The sequence below is a fragment of the Oncorhynchus nerka genome, linkage group LG22 (assembly GCF_034236695.1).
Source record: "Oncorhynchus nerka isolate Pitt River linkage group LG22, Oner_Uvic_2.0, whole genome shotgun sequence".
NCBI classification, from domain to species: Eukaryota; Metazoa; Chordata; class Actinopteri; order Salmoniformes; family Salmonidae; genus Oncorhynchus; species Oncorhynchus nerka.
In genome coordinates, this window is record NC_088417.1 from 27,894,879 (window position 1) to 27,912,717 (window position 17,839).

The window sequence follows — 17,839 nt, forward strand, 5'->3', positions numbered from 1 at the left end:
TACATTTGTTCAAAAGTCTTTATTTTAATGACAGGGGGGAATGATTTATAGAGTATCTTAAGATGATGTAACATATTTATTCAAATAAGCAGACAGATTTAGTTCTTAAATACAAATGTTGTTCATCCATTTACCATTTTTTAAGGACACGTTTTAATATGTTCAGTGGAATCTTAAAAAGGAAATGGCAGTAGTGTGTAAAAAAGAGCAACATGGCTTAATTAAGTAATACATAATCTATACTATTATTGTCTACAATGACCCCTAACAAGGAGTATGTGATTCCCAGTCACACATTTCTTATTGTGTTTAGGAGAACAGACAAAAATCCAACATTTCCCACGAGGAACACAGCCAAAACAATCTTTTTGAATCGAGATACCTGAAAGAAATTGGAGTAAAAATAAAATCAGTGTGGACAAACTTATTATAAAAGAACACTTCTCAAAAATATATCCAAAACATACATAGTTCATACATTTATTTCAAGCTTACCTTTCTCTGTCTCTCACTATCCGAGTGAGTACCCAGAATCTTTTCTTCGTCCTCAGCAAGAGTCCTCCCTGTACAGAGGTTAGAGATTTACCACAAAGTTCCAGTATTCAGAATACAGAGATATTTGGCTTTCTGTGTGACTACTACATCCCTGAAAATAACAATTTAATATATATTTAAACCTTATATACACATTACTGTAAGAGAAATACATATTACTGTAATCAAGGAAGACATCTCAACAAGTGAAAAATGATTTTACATACTCATATCTGTCGTTATGAAGACTAGTGGTTTTTTTTGGTTGACATTTAAACCTGCTTAGCATTCCTGCCCACGCACCAAACAATTTGTTTTCAATTCTCTTCTATGCTTAATGGAATCAGACTGTGTAATTGATTTGTTCCCTCCAAGCAAAACAACATTGATTATTAAACAGTCAAATAATTACATTGTTATAAGGTCTAATTCAGCGGTTCCAGAACCAGGGACATATTAAAAGTTAACAATTGTTGGAAAGAATAGGAAGTGGGAAAGGAAAGAACAGCATGGAGAAGGTTGTCATTGTCAATAATAATTCATTCTTAAAAAGATTTACCTGAATAAATCAAAACAAACCAACCTGTTACGATGACTACTTTACTGTGGAACTCAAGTAGCAGGTCTACCAGGACTCCCCAGACAACGCAACCTGCCAGGACACCAGTGGACCAGGGGCCAGGGAGAAGCAAGGCCTGCTGCTGAATACCCAGGAAGATGGCCACAACTACAACAGGAGAAATACTGGGGTTAGGATTGACAGGGTAGAGGTTGTTGCAATCACTAGGTTTGGATACACCATTGTTGCTGTTGCAGTCATTGTACTAAACATTGCTTTTATTGTTGGCATCATTATCCGTATATCAAGATAATAATCGTCTTCATCATCATGTCAACATTGTTAAGATTAAGATGAATCTCTAACCTGCAAGTACCCGTGCAATAGTGCCTGTTCCCAAATGCATCCAGTTGAATATGTACCTTCTGTGGAAAGACCGTAAAATACAGCACAGTTGATTCCTGGATCCTGCTACACAATATAGATAGCTAACATGTTTGACGGATCTCAGAAACGGATCACTGTAGGGGGATTTAGGTTGTACCGTGAGGAGTCTGTGGCGGGTCTGAGGAGGGCCATGATAGGCTGGATAAAAGATAGAGCCATGACAGTACAGCCCAGGTAAGGGTGGGAGCCGGCATGCTGATGGAGACAGCGCAGAGCAACAGTATTACAGTACAGAATTAGACACAGTAGAGGTGAACAACACTATAGGTATCTGAGCAAACACTAGAACAACACTACAGGAACCTCTGAACAACAGTGGAAGATAAGAGAGGATCAACTCGATGGATCCAGGGTACAGAAGTCCCTGTAAATAACAGGAATTGACTTGGCACACAAGATACAGTCAACCTCAAAATAAAGTAAATATCTTGGAATTTTTGGCGGTTATACTAAATTGGTCTTCCCAGCTGACTCTGTAGCACTTAAAGGGAAGGGTGACCTCTAAATGGTCACTGGGGGGAATAGCACCAAAATGAAAATATATATTTTGGCAGGACGCAAAGTGGACAACTGTTTGAAAAAGCCTTCCTTAAAAAGATAAACAGGTGCAGATAATTTCAACCATCGATCAATGTCACTCCAACAAATTATTGTTCTCCCATACATGCTTACGCTGAAGTAATGCTAGTTATTCAGCTTTGGAAGCCAGTGATAATTGGTTACTTGGCTAAACTACAGCACTCAACATTCTCGCTCTTGTCCTTCTCTGTCCAGCAGGGCCAGAATGACTAAGGCAGACAGACAGCTTGGTGGAGGAGGCAGCATGAGAGAAAAGGGAGAACATGACACACAGTTGAGTGGTGATGATTCAGTTCTAAGACAGACATTCAAATAAATTTGATTCTAAGACACACACACACACACAGGCACTCAAGCAGCTAAATTATAATGACACAATATATGGCCAGCCAGCCAGAAGTACAGACAGACAGATGGAGTGACTGACTGTCAGATGTGTAGCATGTGGTGATGACCGGGGGAGGTATTCCAGTCTTACCCTGCTCCAACCGCCTCGGTAGATGAAGGGTAGTGAGAATCCCACACAGGTAAGGAGCACGGTCAGGGTCATCAAGGCTCGGTGCACCTATAGAGACATTCACAAAATCCTACATCATCACCATGGTGAAAATAGGGTTGAAATAACACTCGTTTTCAGGAGGAAATTCAGAAAGATGGTGGTTTGAGGATTATCCATCACTAACTCATCTCTGATAACAAGCCTTAGAATTAACCAAATATATTAATCAAGACAAAACACTTTAAACAAACCGTCTTTACCTGAAACCATAGACTGCGTCCAAATAGTCTTGTTTCTGGCCAGTCGTGTTTGAAGTAGCGTGCAATGATGACCCCTGTGGTCACTGTCGTCATCCAGGCCACAAGCATAAACACACCTGGGGATACACACTTAGTTCTCTGTGTTTGTATGAGCCAGACATATACTAAAACAAGTGTATGGAACTTGTGTGTTATATGAAGTAATGAAATGTGTGTCTTTGTTGCAACACTTCCTATTCAAACAAGGCAGGTCATAAAAGGCTCATCTTTCTGTAAACTACAGGCTTACCATGGAACTTAATGAGCAGGGGAGACCTGGAGCCAGCTAGATTCTCAGGGGGACCTGTGATGACTGTCTGATGAGTGGATATCAGAGGCTGCCGGTCATGTCTATAGATCACACCTTAAGATGGATGGATGAAGATAATGTCTATGTCTGGGACCAACACCAGTTAAGCACTGTGGTAAATAGATGTTGGAACTATTTACCAATGTTTTATTATTGGCACGTGAGTCACACATATGGCAGGTATGACTACTGTACTAGATAATCACAGCTTAAACCAGAAATCTCACGTACAAAACAGCAGTGGGCTCGTTCAAAACACTTGGCACAGCCTAGCCCACACCTGAGTCAACAATGAGAGGTTGAGGTCAGGAATGTTTAATCTAGCCACAAGTTCAGTACCAGCATCTACAATATATCTGGCACAATAGGAATAATCAATAATATGTATGAGACTATAGTATAACACCAAAGGTTGGTAAACTAATAGGAAAAGCATTACATAAAGACACATGGTCATACCATCTTCAGCCCTCCCGTGGGCTATGAACAAGAAGTAGCTCTGGTCCAGGCTGAACCTGCTCTCAATCTGACGGGGGAGGAGTATGTCTCTACGGAAACGACACTGAATGACCCCATCTGCCAGCTGCCAAGCTGTGTCTGAAAGAACATTCTGGAGAGAACAAAAAAGGTCATAGGTCAAAGATCAGTGAGGTACTATAGAGGTCAATCTATGAAACAACCATCTAAAACAAACATTCAACACACAAATAACACAAAGAAAAATTATTATTATTTCATATTTTTATCAGAACTTTGCAAAACATAAATTGTGTATACCTCAGAGGCCAATTCAGGGTGAGCTCGGCCAGAGACATATGCAGCATTGATGTCCACACTGTCCCCATCTCTCACACACAGGTATACATCATCATTCCCCTACACATAAATACAAAACTCAAATGAGTTACAATTATATTGTAAGGCTTCATAAAACAAATCTCACTGTGCATATGCCATATTGAAATGCCACAGATAGTAGCCCAACATTTGGCATATCATTTAAGTCCACACAAGCTCCAAGTGGTTATAGAATACTTCTTTGGTAGTCTTTCTGGGGTCATACCAACCATCCATTTGTCCAGCGACAAGGCGAAGGACAGGTATCCATCAGCTGGTCCACTGAGCTCAAACAGCACAGTCCGCTCCTCTGGAGTGAAGGAGAGGAAAAAGCACAGGGGGTCTCTGCCTGGGTCGCATCCCACAGGGTCACGCAGACAGGACTTACTCCTACCACAACCCTCTGAGCTGAACTGAGGAAGAGAGGGAGAGGGTTAAATTCTCCATCACCACCACCACACATAATCATCATCCACAGCCTGTCGGTCAGCGTACACATTATGCTGATTCATCCTCAGTCTCTTCTCTCTATACTTAGAGACAATCCTGGTGGTGAGTGACTCACAGGTCTGGTCAGCGCAGACAGAGTTGTGGTCACAGCAGCAGTAGTGGTGGTGGGGGTAGGGTTTGGTGGTGGAACCCCAGTCGCCCCATTCAGAGACACCACCGGCCCTGGGATCTGCACCCAGTAGACTTTATACTTCTGCACCACTGTGGCCCTGAAAGAACAATAGAATGATATTATTAAGTCATTTAGCAGAAGATTGTTTTTATCCACAGCAACTTACATAGCTGTCAGCATTGACTCAGTACAGCATCAACAACACCTTAGCAATAGAATGGAAGAATATCACATTTAGTGATTGGCATAATGAGAATAAAGGAGATAATTACGCACATAAATTGGACACCGGATGGGGGGTTTTTTGGAGCCTCCCACACGGCCTGTATCTCTGTCTTCTTGGATTTGCTGGTGTGGCTTACTGCAGATCCCTTCAAAATGACAGGGTTGCTTATCATACAATACACTTCTCTTACACAGTACTAACTCCATTGGAGGTGTGTGGCTGAGACAAGTAGCATCTTGTCTGTTTTACTAATGATATGGCTGGTGAAGGTTGTTGAGGACGGCATGATATTCAAACGCAACCGAATAGTAATTCCAGACAGCCAGAGCTTTACAATACTTAGCTTGTGTTTCCAGCAATCATGTAGTATATAATTGAGGTCGGGTAACATCATCTCTACCTGTGTGTGGCCACAATGTAGGAGCTGTGACTCAGAAGGGTTGAGGAGGCTGAATGATCCAACAGCCGGACCGTCCGGGTTCCCAGCATCCCTCGCTTCAATCAGGAAACCTTTGAAGGAGATGCTCCCAGATGTGGGAACAACCCGTAAGGTCACTGTTAATAGAAAGTAAAAAACTCAAGCCATTTTCATTTTTCCATTGTCCCAACCCCCCCGAGACACACAAATACACACACCCACAAAGAGGTTGGAGGAATGGGTAAGACACAGTGCAGCACCCCCGGGGGCAGTTTTGGGGTTCATTTACTTGCTCAACGGCACACTGGCAGGAGATTGTTTCTAAAATACTAAACTTTTTCAGTTAAATATGCTCTTTGAAATATTCCAGGGATTATGGATGAGAATGAGCTATTTTGCTAACTCGGACACATTTACACCGATGTGAACACCAATGTTGATATTGAACAGCAATATCCCTATATAAAACCAGAAACAAATATATAGTAGGCTACCTGTGATATGGTCACCAGGACTGAATGTGGGTTTGTCCAGGGTGATGTTATAAGGGGCAGGTTTAGAGCTGGAGTCATGGCCATGCTGTGGTGTCATATCTCCGCACGCAGGAGACACTTTTCCATTGGCGAAGCCAGAGGCAGTCTTTATTAAACACACAGCCACCACCACTAACAGGAGATGTGGACCCGGCATCTGGAAAGACAAGACAATACAGAGGTTATAATGAAGGTTATGAAGATGGAGTTTGTATGAGAGTTCAGGGTTATACAACATACTGTAACTGACTAATGGCATTTTTGGTCATGGGTAGACCTATGCTTATTCTGGTTCTCAGCTAGCTTGCAATTTTAAAAACATTTAAAAAAAAAAAAAAAAATTCTCCAAAAGACAAAATTATTCTTAGGCTACTCAATAGCTTACACATAGGCCTACAGTATGGCGCCAGAGCGGATGGAAAACCATATTAACTTTATTTGAAGGCACTTCATAAAGAAAGAGTGGGAAGAGGAAAATGTTAGTTGACTTCCGATTTACAGTTGTGTGAGGATGTGGCCTATCGCCATCCTTGCACAGTGTGGGCATTCCGTTAGGCCTAATTGGGCTAATGTCTCATTTACATTTACATTTAAGTCATTTAGCAGACGCTCTTATCCAGAGCGACTTACAAATTGGTGCATTCACCTTATGACCTCCAGTGGAACAGTAGTGCATCTAAATCTTTTCAGGGGGAGGGGGGGTGAGAGGGATTACTTTATCCTATCCTAGGTATTCCTTAAAGAGGTGGGGTTTCAGGTGTCTCCGGAAGGTGGTGATTGACTCCGCTGTCCTGGCGTCGTGAGGGAGTTTGTTCCACCATTGGGGGGCCAGAGCAGCGAACAGTTTTGACTGGGCTGAGCGGGAACTGTACTTCCTCAGTGGTAGGGAGGCGAGCAGGCCAGAGGTGGATGAACGCAGTGCCCTTGTTTGGGTGTAGGGCCTGATCAGAGCCTGGAGGTACTGAGGTGCCGTTCCCCTCACAGCTCCGTAGGCAAGCACCATGGTCTTGTAGCGGATGCGAGCTTCAACTGGAAGCCAGTGGAGGGAGCGGAGGAGCGGGGTGACGTGAGAGAACTTGGGAAGGTTGAACACCAGACGGGCTGCGGCGTTCTGGATGAGTTGTAGGGGTTTAATGGCACAGGCAGGGAGCCCAGCCAACAGCGAGTTGCAGTAATCCAGACGGGAGATGACAAGTGCCTGGATTAGGACCTGCGCCGCTTCCTGTGTGAGGCAGGGTCGTACTCTGCGGATGTTGTAGAGCATGAACCTACAGGAACGGGCCACCGCCTTGATGTTAGTCGAGAACGACAGGGTGTTGTCCAGGATCACGTCTCCCCTTATACTCATGCTATTGCACCGATTTGATTGTCTACATGTTACTTAATCTAAGCCCAAATGTTACCTATTATGCTGGAGGATTACCCCAGTATTTATAACATCACAATAGCCATTGTGGTTGGAGATATGCAAGGAGTCTTTCACCTTCACCTTCCTTTGTTTGGTCCACGCTCACAGTCATATCAATAATTACACTAGCATTTGATTTAAGGTCAGCCAATTATGCCTTTTGCAGTCATTAAAAGCCAAGGAATTTCTAACTGTATAAATTCAAATCGATTGCTCATTGTGAAAAATGTTTGGTGTGTCCAATAGAGAGCAATAGTAATGGCGTCTTTTTGCAGGCACTAGCTCTGCCATGGTTCGTTTTAGTGATGCACTAATGACATTTTTTGGCCGATACCGATATTTTCCTTTCCAAAAAAAAAACAATACCGATATTTAACATTTTAATGGCCTTTTAAGCATTCTAGTACAGTTAAATAGTTACACACACACGGACGCAGCGGTCTAAGGCACTGCATCTCAGTGCAAGAGGCGTCACTACAGTCCCTGGTTCGAATCCAGGCTGTATCACATCCGGCCGTGATCGGGAGTCCCATAGGACGGCCCACAATTGGCCCAGCGTCATCTGGGGTAGACCGGCATTGTAAATAGGAATTTGTTCTTAACTGACTTGCCTAGTTAAATAAAAAATATCACACACACACAGAGACCAAAAATATATTTTCTTGGCATTTACGTATATCCCCATTACCAGTAAAATATCATCAAAACCTATATTTCTTTCATTTACTTGCTGTGCTGTTTCATTGTTCATTTGTTCAGTCATTTCATTCTCACCCAGGATTTCTCATTCTATGGAACGCCGTTTGTGTCTTTGCGTGTCAAATAACATTTCACGTGTCAATTAAGCTTGTTGACCAATCAGGACCTGAATATGACTGCATGTCACATTTTAACATTTTAATTTAACGCGTTCATACTTTTAGGTAGTTGTTACACATTGATTACACTGCATATGTCATAACGATTCATCGATACGTATGCTATGATGCTGGTAAAGTTGTCTCGCGCACCCATAGTGCTGGTCAATAAAAAAAACCTTGCTAGTGCATGGATGCAAACAATGTTCTTCCCCAAAAACATAGCAAAACAACAAATCTGTTTTAGTAGCTATAGTTTGCTAACTATATAGCTAGGTGTAATCATCTAAAATAACCAGAATTTATAAGACAGTTCTTATTTGATTAATGGTGGTCGGACCGATCTATGTGAAGCTAGCCACAATAAGGATTAGCCACAATAGTGGACTTTGCGGTTAGCCTTCAAAATAAAAGTATGTCATCAACGGTAATGCAAATTAATACAAATAATAATCGAATAGATCATGCTAAACAAGGTCGGAATGTTGTTAGATAAAATCAACAAAAGACAATTTGTTAATTTGACAAAAATCTGTTGAAATCACACTGGATGTATTATACTTTAGAATTGCATTGGGGGCATACTTATTTCACTGTACAGCCTTACCTATGGATTGTGTATCAATGACATGGGGTATCAGTCTACTCAGTGACACCCAGAGAACATTAGTGTCGTAGCTCTTATTGCGGGACTCTGAAACAACTGAATTAAGCCACATTTTTTGTCAACCTGTGTATTGTCAACCTATGTGTACAGATGATGGTGCCGGAGGGTAGGGTTGCGGTCTTATTGGCTCTCAACCAATCCTGCTATTTTGTTAGTTTTTTCACGTTGTTCGTAACTTGTTTTGTACATAATGTTGCTACTACCGTCTCTTATGACTGAAAAGAGCTTCTGGACATCAGAACTGGGATTATTCACCTCAAAATTGGACGAGGAGTTCTTCTTCAAGGAGTCGGACACGAGGGATACACTGCAGACACCCGACCAGGCTCAAACCCCGTGATTCGCTGGAGAAGGAAACTGAGATTGAGGCAAAAGATCAGGGTGCCTTGTGAGGATCAGGCGACGAGTGACTTAATCTGCCCTTGCCTTCCGTTCTGCTAGTGAATGTTCAATCGCTGGAAAATAAATATGGCGAACTGAAAGCACGTATATCCTTCAAAATGGGACATTAAAAAATTGTAATATCTTGTGTTTCACCGAGTCGTGGCTGAAAGACGACATTAGCATACAACTGGCAAATTATACACTCTATCTGCTAGACAGAACAGCAGCCTCTGGTAAGACATGGGGCAGGGGCCTATGCATTTGCGTAAACAACTGCTGGTGCACGATATCTAAGGAAGTCTCAAGGTTTTGCTTGCCTGAGGTAGAGTATCTCATGATAAGCTGTAGACCACACTAACTACCTAGAGACTTTATCTGTATTTTTCGTAGCTGTCTACATTCCACCACAGAGCGAGATTGGAACTAAAAACTGCACTAAATGAGGTATATTCCGCCATAAGCAAACAGGAAAACGCTCATCCAGGGGCGGCGCTCCTAGTGGCCGGTGACTTTAATGCAGGGAAACTTAAATCAGTTTAACCAAATTACTATCAGCATGTTAAATGTGCAACCTGAATGAAAATATTCTAGACCAACTTTACTCCACACACAGACGCGTACAAAGCTCTCCCTCGCCCTCCATTTGGCACATCTGACCATAACTCTGTCCTCCTGATTCCTGCTTACAAGCAAAAATGTAAGCAGAAAGCACCAGTGACTCAGTCTATAAAAACAGTGGTCAGATGAAGCAGATGCTAAACTACAGGACTGTTTTGCTAGCACAGACTGAAATATGTTCTGGGATTCTTCCGATGGCATTGAGGAGTACACCACATCAGTCACTGGCTTTATCAATAAGTGCATTGAGGACGTCGTCCCCACAGTGACCGTACGTACAGACCCCAACCAGAAGCCATGGATTACAGGCAAAATTCACACAAAGCGAAATGGTAGAGCTGCCGCTTTCAAGGACCTTATAAGAAATCCCGCTATGCCCTCCGACGAACCATCAAAACAGGCAAAGCATCAATACAGGACTAAGATCGAATCCTACTACACAGGCTCCGATGCTCGTCAGATGTGTCAGGGCTGGCAAACTATTACACACTACAAAAGTGAAGCACAGCCGAGAGTTGCCCAGTGACACAAGCCTACCAGATGAGCTAAATAACTTCTATGCTCGGTTTGAGGCAAGTTACACTGAAGCATGCATAAGAGCATCAGCTTTTCCGGATGACTATGTGATCACGCTCTCCGCAGCCAATATGAGTAAGACCTTTAAACAGGCCAATATTCAAAGCCACTGGCCCAGACGGATTACCAGAACATTTAATCCGAGTATACGCTGACCAACTGTCAAGTGTCTTCACTGACATTTTCAATCTCTCCCTGTCGGAGTCTGTAATACCAACATGTTTCAAGCAGACCACCATAGTCCCTGTCCCCAAGAATACTAAGGTAACCTGCGCAAATGACTACCGACCCGTAAGCACTCACGTCTGTAGCCATGAAATGCTTTGAAAGGCTGGTCATGGCTCACAACACCATTATCCCAGAAACCCTACTAGAACCACTCCAATTTGCAAAATGCACCAACACATCCACAGATAATGCAATCTCTATTGCACTCCACACTGCCCTTTCCCACCTGAACAAAAGGAACACCTATGTGAGAATGCTATTCATTGACTACAGCTCAGCGTTCAACACCATATCGTCCTCAAAGCGCATCACTAAGCTTAGGACCCTGGGACTAAACTCCTCCCTCTGCAACTGGATCCTAGACTTCCTGACCTGCCACCCCCAGGTTGTAAGGGTAGGTAAAAACACATCCGCCACACTGATCCTCAACATGAGGGCCCCTCAGGGGTGCTTACTCAGTCCCCTCCTGTACACCCTGTTCACTCATGACTGCATGGCCAGGCTCAACTCCAACACCATCATTAAGTTTGCTGATGACAACAGTGGAATAAAGAGATGATTGTGGAATACAGGAAAAGGAGGACCGAGCACACACCCATTCTCATCGATGGGGATGTAGTGGAGCAGGTTGAGAGCTGCTCCACCAAGTTCCTTGGTGTCCACATCACCAACAAACTCTTCCCACTATCATCCAAGCACACCAAGACAGTCGTGAAGTGGGAACGACAAAACCTATTCCCCCTCAGGAGACTGAAAAGATTTGGCAATGGTTCTCAGATCCCCAAAAATGTTTTACAGCTGCACCATCGAGAGCATCCTGACGGGTTGCATCACTGGTATGGCAAATGCTCGGCCTCTGACCGCAAGGCACCACAGAGGGTAGTGCGTATTGACGAAAATCCCCAAATCCAAATGTGAAAGTTGATACAGTCATCCCCAAGATGACTCAAAGCTGTAATCACCGCCAAAAGGTCCTTCTACAAAGTACCGACTCAGCGGTGCGAATACTTATTTAAATGACATATTTCTGCATTTCATTTTCTATATATGTGCAAAAAATTCAATACTTTTCCCAACATTTCTAAAAACATGTTTTCACTTTATCATTATTGCGTAGATGGGTAAAAAAATAAAATAAAATTGAATTCAGGCTGTAACAAAGTACAAAATAAAGAAAAACAATTACGGGTCAACATCTAAATATTGCTCCCAGCGTTGATCAAAGCTCAGAATGCTCATATTTTTGATCTGACTGAGTTCTAATCGCACCTGCCTCTTTGCAAAAGAGTGGAATCATGAACAGTGGTTTGTTTGTTATGTTCGCCTGCGTCCCCTGATTTGCCTTTTTAGCAGCACATTCACCACTCTTTTAAACGACTAACTACGCACTCTCGCGGCACAGGTCGAGGGAAACGCGGAACGAACTACCCAAGATCACAGTCGGCTCAATAGGCAAATAGTCTAGAAGCGACTATGTTTTGCAAGATGCCAGACAAAAGGCAATTTTAAAACCGTCCCACGACTCCTAATGTGTCTACAGACATCCCAAACAAACAAAAAATGACTCTCGGAGAATGAGTGCACAAGTAGTAAATAGTCACTTATAGATATTTCAGTCAGGTGGGTATCTGACGAGAGACCTCTATTACAGTAATGTTGAAGGGCTCTGGCTAGTATTACTTAGCCAGCTAGAAGGATGAATTAAGAAGCAAACTTTACAGAGAGTATGCTACTGAGACAGACGGTGATGTGGAGCTCAGTGGAGAGGCTGAGGCAGGCTGCGATGCATGCAGGAGGAAGCAGATATAGCCCTTGGTTCACCCCAGACTTGACTGCCCTTGACCAGCACAAAAACATCCTGTGGCGTTCTGCATTAGCATCGAATAGCCCCCGCGATATGCAACTTTTCAGGGAAGTCAGGAACCAATATACTCAGTCTGTTAGGAAAGCTAAGGCTAGCTTTTTCAAACCGAAATGTGCATCCTGTACTACCCTCTGGAGAGCCTTACGGTTATGGGCGGAGCAGTTGTCATACCAGGAGGTGATAAGCCCGACTGGATGCTCTCGATTGTGCATCTGTAAAAGTTTGTTTTAGGTGACAAGCCAAATTTCTTCAGACTCCTGAGGTTGAAGAGGCGTTGTTGCGCCTTCTTCACCATGCTGTCTGAGTGGGTGGACCATTTCAGTTTGTCCGTGATGTGTACGCCGAGGAACTACTGTCCCGTCGATGTGGATAGGGTGGTGCTCCCTCTGCTGTTTCCTGAAGTCTACGATCATCTCCTTTGTTTTGTTGACGTTGAGTGTGAAGTTATTTTCCTGACACCACACTCCGAGGGCCCTGACATCCTCCCTGTAGGCTGTCTCATCATTGTTGGTAATCAAGCCTACCACTGTAGTGTCGGCTGCAAACTCGATGATTGAGTTCCAGGTGTGCATGGCCACGCAGTTATGGGTGAACATCACATCTGCTAACCATGTGTATGACCAATAACATTTGCTTTGATTATTATTATTTTTTGATTCAACCTCTCTTTCGTATCGTCTGAGATCTCCAAAGATTGGAAAGCTGCCATGGTCATCCCCCTCTTCAAAGGGGGAGATACGCTAGACCCAAACTGTTATAGACCTACAGTATATCCATCCTGCCCTGCCTTTCTAAAATGTTCGAAAGCCAAGTTAACAAAACAGATCACCGACCACTTCGAACCCCACCGTACCTTCTCCACTATGCAATCTGGTTTCCGAGCTGGTCATGGGTGCACCTCAGCCACGCTCAAGGTCCTAAACGATATCATAACCGCCATCGATAAAAGACAGTACTGTGCAGCAGTCTTCATCGACCTGGCCAAGGCTTCCGATTCTGTCAATCACCACATTCTTATTGGCAGACTCAAAAGCCTTCGCTTCTCAAATGACTGCTTCGCCAACTACTTCTCAGCTAGAGATCAGTGTGTCAAATCGGAGGGCCTGTTGTCCGGACCTCTGGCAGTCTCTATGGGGGTGCCACAGGGTTCAATTCTCGGGCCGGCTCTTTTCTCTGTGTATATCAATGATGTCGCTCTTGCTGCTGGTAATTCTCCGATCCACCTCTACGCAGACGACACCATTCTGTATACATCTGGCCATTCTTTGGACATTGTGTTAACATACCTCAATGCCATACAACACTCTTTCCGAGGCCTCCAACTGCTCTCAAATGCAAGTAAAAAACTAAATGCATGCTCTTCAACCGATTGCTGCCTGCACCCTCCCGACTAGCATCACTACTCTGGACGGTTCTGACTTGTAGACAACGACAAATACCTAGGTGTCTGGTTAGACTGTAAACTCTCCTTCCAGACTCACATTAAGCATCTCCAATCCAAAATTAAATCTAGAATCGACATCCTATTTCTCAACAAAACCTCCTTCACTCATGCTGCCAAACATACCCTCGTAAAACTGACTATCCTACCGATCCTTGACTTCAGTAATGTAATTTACAAAATAGCCTCCAACACTCTACTCAGCTAATTGGATGTAGTCTATAACAGTGCCATCCGCTTTGTCACCAAAGCCCCATATACTACTGCGACAATTATGCTCGATGGCTGGCCCTCACTACATATTCGTCGCCAAACCAACGGCGCCAGTTCATCTAAGTCTAGGCTAGGTAAAGCCCCGCATTATCTCAGCTCACTGGTCGCCATAGCAACACCCACCCATAGCATGCGCTCCAGCAGGTATATTTCACTGGTCATCCCCAAAGCCAAACACTTCCTTTGGCCGCATTTCCTTCCAGTTCTCTGCTGCCAATGACTGGAACGAATTGCAAAAATCACTGAAGCCTTCTATCTCCCTCTCTAACTTTAAGCACCAGCTGTCAGAGCAGACACAGCTAGTCTGTGAATAGCACACCCAACTACCTCATCCTCATATTGTTACTTATCCTCTTGCTCTTTTGCACCCCAGTATCTCTACTTGCACATCGACAACTCCAGTGTTAATGCTAAATTGTAATTATTTCACCTCCATGGCCTTACCTCCCTACTCTTCTACATTTGCACACACTGTACATATATTTTTCTATTGTGTTATTGACTGTACATTTGTTTATGTGTAACTCTGTTTTTGTCGCACTGCTTTGCTTTATCTTGGCCAGGTCGCAGTTGTAAATGAGAACTTGTTCTCAACTGGCCTACCTGGTTAAATAAACGGTGAAATAAATATTATTTTTTTTAAAGCAGAGAGAGACAGAGGAAGCAAGCACAGAGAGCGAGGTTGGTACAGTGGTTCCCAAACTTGGGGTCTGGGCCCCATTTGTGGTCCCCTGAGAAATTCTGCACTAATCTCATCAAACATGATAGGAACATAAAAAAAGATATGTTTCAGTATGAACATCTTCCCTATAGGACGACATTAAAATGCAATCAAAATGCAAACAATAGAGTCCTAAAAATGTTGTGCTTTGTTTCGTCGCTGATGCTACATGTCAGTGTGAATCATTTATCATATTTCCCCCCTTTCAAGGGTATAACATTACAATTGTATAGATGGGCTTTGTGATTTTTTGTAAATCGACTGAAGTGAATGAATCTTGAGCAGCCAATGTGATAATGGCTGGGGTGATTTCTTGTGTTTGCTGTTCTCCAAATAGCATTGAAACATGTTATTTTGTTGTTGTATAGCAATGCAGTAAATTAACTTCAAACAAATATTTTTTAAAGTTATTCCTTCCGAATCTCACTAAAACTCAAACCCTAGTTATGGCCCTCGCACCAAACCAGTGTCTACATATCGGAAAAAAAGAGCATTTCTATGAGAAGAAAGATCCTATTAAATGCTTCTCTGCGTCATCGCAGGGTAGAATTAAGAGCAAAAAGTGTTTTCAAAACCTGCAATGAGTTTCTAGAAAGAGGGTTCTGGCTTCGCATGATGTAGAACTTTTTTTCTTTTTACACAAAACATAGAAATTGTGCAGTTTTCAAATATGTAGACATTTGTTTTGTGATGGAAATAACCATTAAGGTTGAAAAGTGATGGAATTGCCCTTTAAATTATCTTTTGATATTTTTTTCATTAGTCTACTATTGAGACAGTTACAAAATGTTTTGCAATTCAGCAGTCAAGTTTTCAAGATATAGGACATTCAAGAAGCAAAGGGAAATTTACCTCATCAGTCTGTTACAGATAAAGAAAAACTGAGCTGGTTGTCACAGATAACAACAAGGAGTATTCTCATGACTTGCCCAAGAATGTTCTCTCGAGGAGCCTACTCTTACTCCTTAAGGTCCAATGACCGTATATGTTAGTTTCAGAGGTAGACTGGCTCTGGCACCCAAAAACTCTTTCTAAACTCGAATTGATTCTCAATTGCAATATGGTTCTAGAAACATAAAGCCCTTTACTTTCATATTACATCAAAATAATTTCACAAATGCAAAATATACACTGTTCTAACAGGCTTTATCACAGTTGCAGCCGACAGTATTTATCCATTTACAATATGCTTCTGGTGACCTTCATTACGGTGCGAATACCTTCAGAAAGTATTCTCACCCCTTGACTTTTTCCACATTTTGTTGTGTTACAGCCTGAATTGAAAATAGATTCAAATTAGATTTTGTCATTGCTGGCCTACACACAATACCCCATAATGTCAAAGTGGAACTATGTTTTTAGAAATGTGTATAAATGAATGCAAAATGACGAGCTGAAATGTCTTGAGTCAATAAATATTCAAACCCATTGTTATGGCAAGCATAAATAAGTTCAGGAGTAAAAATGTCACATAATAAATTGCATGGACTCACTCTGTGTGAAATAATAGTGCTTAACATGATGTTTGAATGACTACCTCATCTCTGTACCCCACAAAGAAAAGCATAAATGGAATATCCATTTGAGAATGTTGAAGTCATTATTTACACTTTGGATGGTGTATCAATACACCTAGTCAAATCAAATAAAATGTTATTTGTCACATGCCCCAAATAAAAACAGGTGTAAACCTTACTGTGAAATGCTTAATTACAAACCCTTAACCAAAGATAGAGTTTTAGAAAACATTTACTAAATAAACTAAAGTAAAAATGTTATTAAAAGTAACAAAATAACAATAACGAGGCTATATACAGGAGGTACCGGTACCGAGTCAATATGTGGTAGTACAGGTTAGTTCAGGTAATTTGTAGGTAGGGGTAAAGTGACTATGCATAGATAATAACAGTGAGTAGCAGCAGTGTAAAAACAAAGGGGGGGGGGACTTTATGAATTGTTCAGCAGTCTTATGGCCTGGGGGTAGAAGCTGATAATGAGCCTTTTGGACCTAGACATGGCACTCCAGTACCGACTGTCGTGCGGTAGCAGAGAGAACAGTCTATGACTTGGGTGACTGGAGTCTGACAATTTTTTGGGCCTTCCTCTGACACTGCCTAGTATACAGGTCCTGGATGGCAGGAACCTTGGCCCCAGTGAAGTGCTGGGTGCAATGCACTACCCTCTGTAGTGCCTTACGGATGGATGCCGAGCAGTTGCCATACCAGGCGGATGCTCTCGATGGTGCAGCTGTAGAACTTTGAGGATCTGGGGACCCATGCAAAATCTTTTCAGTTTCCTTAGGGGGAAAAGCTGTTGTCATGCCCTCTTCACGACTGTCTTGGTGTGTTTGGACCGCAATAGTTTGTTGGTGATGTGGACACCAAGGAACTTGAATCTCTCAACCCGCTTCACTATAGCCCCATCGATGTTAATGGGAGCCTTTTCCTGTATTCCACGATCAGCTCCTTTGTCTTGCTCACATTGAGGGAGAGGTTGTTGTCCTGGCACCACACTACCAAGTCTCTGACCTCCCTATAGGCTGTTGGAGTTGTGCCTGGCCATGCAGTCGTCAGTGAACAGGGAGTACCGGAGGGGACTAAGCACACACCCCTGAGGGGTCCGTGTTGAGGATCAGCAGAGCAGATGTGTTGATGCCTACCCTTACCACCTGGGGGCAGTCCGTCAGGAGGTCCAGGATCCAGTTGCAGAGAGAGGTGTTTAGTCCCAGGGTCCTTAGCTTAGTGCTGAGCTTTGTGGGCACTATTCGTGTTCCTTTTGTCCACGTGGGAAAGGGCAGTGTAGAGTGTGATTGAGATTACGTAATCTGTGGATCATTTGGGGCAGTAAACGAATTAGAGTGGGTCTACTATCACTACAAAGTGTATCACTACAGAAATACAGGCGTCCTTCCTAACGCAGTTGCCCGGGAGAAGAAGGAA

The 17,839-nt window shown here is 42.9% G+C and overlaps 1 protein-coding gene across 5 annotated transcripts in view; it reads right to left on the reverse strand.

Moving 5' to 3' along the window:
* Window positions 1-17,839, reverse strand: part of frrs1b (ferric-chelate reductase 1b) — a 25,262-nt gene continuing 7,423 nt past the window's right edge. For 4 of the 5 annotated variants that reach the window (XM_029626627.2, XM_029626624.2, XM_029626625.2 and 1 more), the window contains 15 exons: window positions 5,825-6,020; window positions 5,313-5,467; window positions 4,963-5,057; window positions 4,630-4,783; window positions 4,295-4,477; window positions 4,005-4,103; window positions 3,687-3,837; window positions 3,168-3,281; window positions 2,879-2,994; window positions 2,598-2,684; window positions 1,638-1,735; window positions 1,460-1,518; window positions 1,118-1,261; window positions 496-563; window positions 1-382 (listed from right to left, as the gene is read on the reverse strand). In XM_029626627.2, the coding sequence (XP_029482487.1) occupies window positions 290-382; window positions 496-563; window positions 1,118-1,261; window positions 1,460-1,518; window positions 1,638-1,735; window positions 2,598-2,684; window positions 2,879-2,994; window positions 3,168-3,281; window positions 3,687-3,837; window positions 4,005-4,103; window positions 4,295-4,477; window positions 4,630-4,783; window positions 4,963-5,057; window positions 5,313-5,467; window positions 5,825-6,020 (1,812 nt within the window). In that variant the 3' untranslated portion in view covers window positions 1-289. Of the gene's footprint in view, window positions 383-495; window positions 564-1,117; window positions 1,262-1,459; window positions 1,519-1,637; window positions 1,736-2,597; window positions 2,685-2,878; window positions 2,995-3,167; window positions 3,282-3,686; window positions 3,838-4,004; window positions 4,104-4,294; window positions 4,478-4,629; window positions 4,784-4,962; window positions 5,058-5,312; window positions 5,468-5,824; window positions 6,021-9,050; window positions 9,153-17,839 lie in introns of all 5 variants that reach the window. The other variant, XM_029626626.2, reaches the window with a different exon arrangement.